This window comes from Mobula hypostoma, chromosome 11 (assembly GCF_963921235.1).
Source record: "Mobula hypostoma chromosome 11, sMobHyp1.1, whole genome shotgun sequence".
Taxonomy (NCBI): Eukaryota; Metazoa; Chordata; class Chondrichthyes; order Myliobatiformes; family Myliobatidae; genus Mobula; species Mobula hypostoma.
In genome coordinates, this window is record NC_086107.1 from 57,506,957 (window position 1) to 57,513,217 (window position 6,261).

The 6,261-nt window shown below is 39.4% G+C and overlaps 1 protein-coding gene across 2 annotated transcripts in view; it reads left to right on the plus strand.

Annotated features, from left to right (window-relative positions):
- ptpn5 (protein tyrosine phosphatase non-receptor type 5) overlaps window positions 1-4,332 on the plus strand; it is a 189,819-nt gene extending 185,487 nt beyond the window's left edge. For both annotated transcript variants that reach the window (XM_063063225.1, XM_063063224.1), the window contains exon 12: window positions 3,781-4,332. In XM_063063225.1, coding sequence (XP_062919295.1) covers window positions 3,781-3,874 — 94 coding nt within the window. In that variant the 3' untranslated portion in view covers window positions 3,875-4,332. The remainder of the gene's footprint in view (window positions 1-3,780) is intronic.
- The last annotated feature ends 1,929 nt before the right edge of the window (window positions 4,333-6,261 follow it).

Below are 6,261 nucleotides of genomic sequence, written 5' to 3' on the forward strand. Positions count from 1 at the left end.
ACTTTCCTTGGTCATAAATGAATACAGCAGGGGTCATGCATGCACATATTCTGAGCACAAATGTATTATGAGAAAAAACCAAAAGATGTGGATCCTGGTAAATCTCCTCTGTACCCTTTCCAATGCTTCCACATCCTTCCTACAGTGAGGTGACCAGAACTGGACACAATACTCCAAGTGTTGTAGTCAGTAATCAGATTTGGTTGCAGGAGGGCAGGACTGACAGCTCAATCTTCCATTGTTTTAGACATTACAGAGCAGGAGGGATTAAAGGAGGAGGGGTGGCATTACTGGCCAGGGAAAATGTCACGGCAGTGCTCAGTCAGATCAGACTGGAGAACTCAACTAGTGAGGTACTATGGGTGGAACTGAGAAATGAGAAAAGTATGACTACGTCAATGGGGCTATATTACAGACCATCCAATAGCCCTAGGGTTTAGAGGAACAAATTTGTAAACAGATCAACAGATTGCAAATTGTTGTAGGAAATGACAAGGTTGCTGTAGTAGGTGATTTTAACTTTCCACATATTGACTGAGAATCCCATAATTTAAATGGACTAAATGGGAAAGAATTTGTCAAATGTGTTCAGGAACGTCTCCTTAATCAGTACGTAGAAGTTCCAATGAGAGAGCATGCAATACTGAATCTGTTATTAGGGATTGAGACAGGGCAGGTGACAGAAGTTTGTGTAGGGAAACACTTTGCATCCAGTGATCACAATGCCATTAATTTCAAAGTAAATATACAAAAAAATAGGTCTGGTCCATGGGTTGAGATTCTAAATTGGATTGGGACATGCTGTTTTCTGGCAAAGGTGTACTTGATAAGTGGGAGGAATTCAAAAATGAAATTTTACAAGTACATTGCCAGGACTGGAGGACCTAAGCTATAAGGAAAGATTGATTAGGTTCAGACTGTATTCTTTAGAATGTAGAAGATTGAAAGGTGATTTGATAGAGTATACATAATTATGGGGGGTATAGAAAGGGTAAATGCAAACAGGCTTTTTTCCACTGAGGTTGGGTGGGACTACAACCTGAGGATATCAGTTAAGAGTGAAAGGTAAGAAATTTAAGGGGGACATAAGGAGAAACTTCTTCACTCAGAGGGTCATGAGAGTGTGGAATGAGACACCAGTACAAGTGGTGCATGTGAGCTCGATTTCAATGTTTAACATAAGTTTGGATAGGTATATGGGTAGTTGCAATGTGGAGGACTATGGTCCTGGTGCAGGTCGATGGGAGTAGGCAGTCTAACTGGTTTCAGCATGGACTAGATGGACTGAAGGGCCAGTTTCTGTGCTGTACCTCTATGACTTTATGATTGTAAAGGGAAATTATACTATAACTACCCAACCTTCAAAAGCTTTTTAACTTCCCTGTTTATTCTTCATGGCGAGTTAGGCTGATAGCAACCATTATTTGATCGGTGGATGCCCCCCTCCCTAGCTAACAAAGTAGTTTAAAACACAGTACATCTATTTTCAGTGATACATGTTTAAATCCAAAGAATATTCTTAAAACACATTTAAATTTCGCAGAGGAATTTTATCTTAAACATTTCCAAATTACAAACCATTTCCAAAACACAAAGGATTTCCAAAACACAGGTAGCATTCCTATGAACTCAAAAGACACATCAATGATACAGACAAACAAAATATCTGTTGCAGAAATTGAAGCCAGAGGAGTGGACTCCAGTCCACCCCGTGCTTCCTTCATTTTTCTTGATGTTATTTACCCCATACCTCATAAGCCTGAACTGCTCTTTACATTTATTCAGTTTCTTTGCCACGTGGGTGACTTCATACATATTTGATATTTCTTCAGATACCCATTTTATGCAAAAGGTCTAAAAGACTCTTGGAGACACAGTTCCTAGCTATCCACAATTAATGCTGTTAAGCTAACTTCTCTCAGTACATAAACCTCCATCTATAAGCTACAAGTTATTGATGTACTAAATGATACTATCCATCCGTCTGCAAGCTTCCTTGAACTAAGCAAATTAGTCAATTTGTTTGTTTGAAACAAGCTAAATCAAATAACCCATTATCCTACACTGCACCTCTTGAGCAATAAGACAGATGTTGCGAGCTGGCAGTCTGCACCACAGATATTGCTTCATTTGCAAAGTTGTGTTTTTAACTTCAAGCTAATTACTGCTTGCCATTTACATTTTAAGAACTGAAGACTGACTCCTATTTACAACCAGAAGCTAAACAAAGCATATAGTTGAAAGTTTAACTGATCTTACAAGGGGCAGCTTCTGTGTTTAGAAAGCTGAGCTTGGCAAACAAAACCAAGAGGCCCACTGGCCCAGGAAGTGAATATCCATCACACTTCCACCCTTTCCTCATCATTTATTTACTTCCTCTCCAACCTCAGTTTTTCATAGTCATTCATTTGCTTCTCCAGGTTCCAACTTATGAGTTTAACAATTGATTTTGGCAATCATCATCCATCATTCAAGCTCCATCTAGTGCTATTCTGAAATTTAACTAGATCTGTGACTTAAATTGGATATTATGTCATAGATAGGATAAATAGGATATTTAAGTCATAGCAGTCTAGATTGAAGGACCTCGAGCTGAAAAGTTGACAATCAATTTCCCTTCATAGATGCTGTCTGACTTAGAAACATAGAAACATAGAAAATAGGGGCAGAAGTAGGCCATTCGGCCCTTCGAGCCTGTACCACCATTCAGTATGATCATGGCTGATCATCCAACTCAGAACTCTGTACCTGCCTTCCCTTCACACCCCCTGATCCCTTTAGCCACAAGGGCCATATCTAACTCCCTCTTAAATATAGCCAATGAACTGGCCTCAACTGTTTCCTGTGGCAGAGAATTCCACAGATTCACCACTCTCTGTGTGAAGAAGTTTTTCCTAATCTCGGTCCTAAAAGGCTTCCCCTTTATCCTCAAACTGTGACCCCTCGTTCTGGACTTCCCCCAACATCGGGAACAATTTTCCTGCATCTAGCCTGTCCAATCCCTTTAGGATTTTATACGTTTCAATAAGATCCCCCCTCAACCTTCTAAATACCAACGTATAGTATAAACCTAGTCAATCCAGTCTTTAATCAATCTGGTGAACCTTCTTTGTACTCCCTGTATGGCAAGAATGTCTTTCCTCAGATTAGGGGACACAATACTCCAGGTGTGCTCTCACCAAGGCCTTGTACAACTGCAGTAGTACCTCCCTGCTCCTGTACTTGAAACCTCTTGCTATGAATGCCAGAATACCATTCGCCTTTTTCACCACCTGCTGTAACTGCATGCCCAGTTCCTCTAGCACATTTTGTGTTGATCCTGTTTTCATCAGCTGATGTTTCTTATATCTCCATATTAATTTCAATTTTTGGAATTTTAGTGGTAAATTCCCTTCAAATAGATTTGTCCATTTTGCCGAAGTAATGGGATAATATGCCACGACATCAAATATTTACAACTTCATATTTTCATGCACCAAATGGGAAGAAGAGTGTCAGATGTGTTGATGGAGAATGGTTGTGCAATTTAATCAATTCCTTGGCAAATGTAAGAGTGAATTGCAAAACAGTTGAGTTCAGAGAGTGCATTTGAAAGTTTCCAGTAGAAAACTGTGATATTCAATAATCCTTGAATCTCCTAGTATTAATTTTCATGATTCTTGCACCAAACATTATTAGCTACCATAGAATTTCCAGATTTCTTTGATGTTTGAAATAAATTTAAATATTTTGCGGTTTTACAGGAACTGCAGTTGATATTGACGATGTATTCTTTTGTAGGGGAGGTATGATCCAGACATGTGAACAGTATCAGTTTGTGCACCATGCCCTGAGCTTGTGTGAAAGACAGTTATCCCAACAAGCAGAAGAATGAGTGACAGGGATCCAGCCGTGGACCAAAGTGACAGAAACAGTCTTGTTGACTATTTTATAATCATAGTTTTACGTTATTCATCAGACAAATGATGCTGATGTGTACATGTGTGTGTGAGTATGGTTCTCAACCATAATGTTTCTGTGTTGGCGATCTTGACTTGCAATACCCTAGCCTTCATACGCTTAGAGAACAGTTTTACAGTTTATCAATTGTGCAGGAGTTAAGAGATCAGATACACTGGTACCTCACTTAGCTCTCAGAATGTGTTGCGAGGAATAGGAATAAGAGGACAAATAGAATTTCTACTAAAATGGACCATTATGGACCGTTCATTTCTAATTCAAAATGTCGCTGTGCCAGAAAACTGGAGCAACCTCCACACTCCCTGCATCCAGGTGCTGCTGTGCTTGGAAACTGACTGCTAGGAACTTGGAGTGAATCCAGCAATTAACCAATATGTGGAGGCTGCCTTTGGAGGAAGGAGATGGTGGGGTGTGGGGAGGGGTTGGTGATGTTGAGTGGGCTATAGTGAGCGTGGTGGCCATTGAGCATTGAGATGTTGGATTCAGGACTGTGGCTCATTTGGGACAGTGAGGGCAGACCATTGTTAGACTGTCCAGATCCTACCATCTCTCTCACCAACACCATGTTTTGGATATGAGGGAAACTGATGACCTTTGCCTCTGATTATTCAGCAGCACAGTCTCTCTCCAGGCCAGAGGCTTCTTTATGGTAACAAGCTCAGCGGTGGTTTTTGGCCTTTGAGCTTGCCCAGCCAATTTGATTGGTGGGCTCAAGCTTCTATCATATCAAAGAGGAGATGATGAGACAGTAAGATGTAAATACTCTGTCAGAACTTAGAGTAACGCTGCCTTTCCTCAGAACCAGCCTGTGCTCACTGTGCTGCCTAGGAAGCAGCCTTGAGCCCCACTCCTCAGTGGCAAATGGCTGCAACACTCACTTTGGTTTCCCCACGACATCCAGGCCTCACCAGTACCCTCTCCACACTATGCCACGAGTGTAACAGTGAGGAAAAAATGCCTGTGGAAGTAGGAATATGCCCAGATTTCTGGCAGGAAGAAGAGGGTTGAACACGCCTGTGTATGTTCAGACTGGAGTACAAAAGTGTTCAAATATTTCAACACTCTGCAGGGCAGCACTAAGCAAGATACCAGTGTACTGTTGAGTGCATAAAGATTTTGTGTCTAACTAGATATTTTCACATCATATGAGATGCAGGTGTTTCATTTCAGTTTCTAAAGTGATGTTGCCAGGATCAATGATGTTATCCCATCAAATGAGCCATTCAGCTATTAAATTCCCATCAAACTGCTTTACAATTCTCCTGTTCAATGTTCCTTCCGCAAAAATTCTTACCAAAAACAATTCTGAAAGTTGTTTGGAAGACATTGCCATACATTTTTACGATACTCCTGTGGAAAAACAAATGGTGCTCGGTATATATTATTTTCTTTCCTTCAGCACCAATTGTATTCACAATCAGTAAGTACAGATCTATTCATATCAAAACAGGAAACAATTATTACTTTTCCAAGAATATAATTAAGAAAATTATTTAATATATTTACATTGTGCTGTATTGTAAGGACTGATGAAATGTGTTTTATACATGTATATTTTAAATATTTATTTATTTATTTTGTTATGAAAGTAACTTTTTTATTTATTTTTGAGCCCAATGACAACTTTGGCCTGGAGGTTCAGCAGACCATCTCTAGGGTCTCTAAAAATGTTATTTGGGAATTGGCAGTAACAGGATGCAATTATTGTTCATTTTTATCTATTGAAACATGAATGATTGCACAATGTGGAATACGTGTCTTTTACAAACTCCTATGTTCAGAATCTGCACCAAAATAATATAGAATTTAAGATTACTGCCAGCTAACATTTTTTGAAACTATATATAGTACCCCACTTCCCCTCCTACTCTCATAGTTGAAATAAATGTAGCCTAGTATGTAGGAACAAGCACAAACTGAAGAAATTATCTACTCATTCCAGAACAGCTGAAATTTCCCAAACCATGTTTTAATTATAAAGGAAGCCATTTGTTGTGATACACAGCTATAAACTATCTTTGCTGACTGCAACTTTCTTAGTTGTTGCACGACAATGTTAACTCCCTGTAGCACTTGATGTTATGGCAATTCAATGAAACAATTAAAATGCACAGAAAAGAGCAGAATGCAATTTATCTAATATAAAATATCGCAAAGACCTAAGTATGATGAACTCTAATCTGACATATCAGTGTAGACTTATCATGGTGGAGGTGAAAGAATTTCATTCCTGGGGATCTGTATACCATTTAGCAGGAAATTTGGTGTTCTTGCTCTTAACAGGTGTCCACACCTAATATC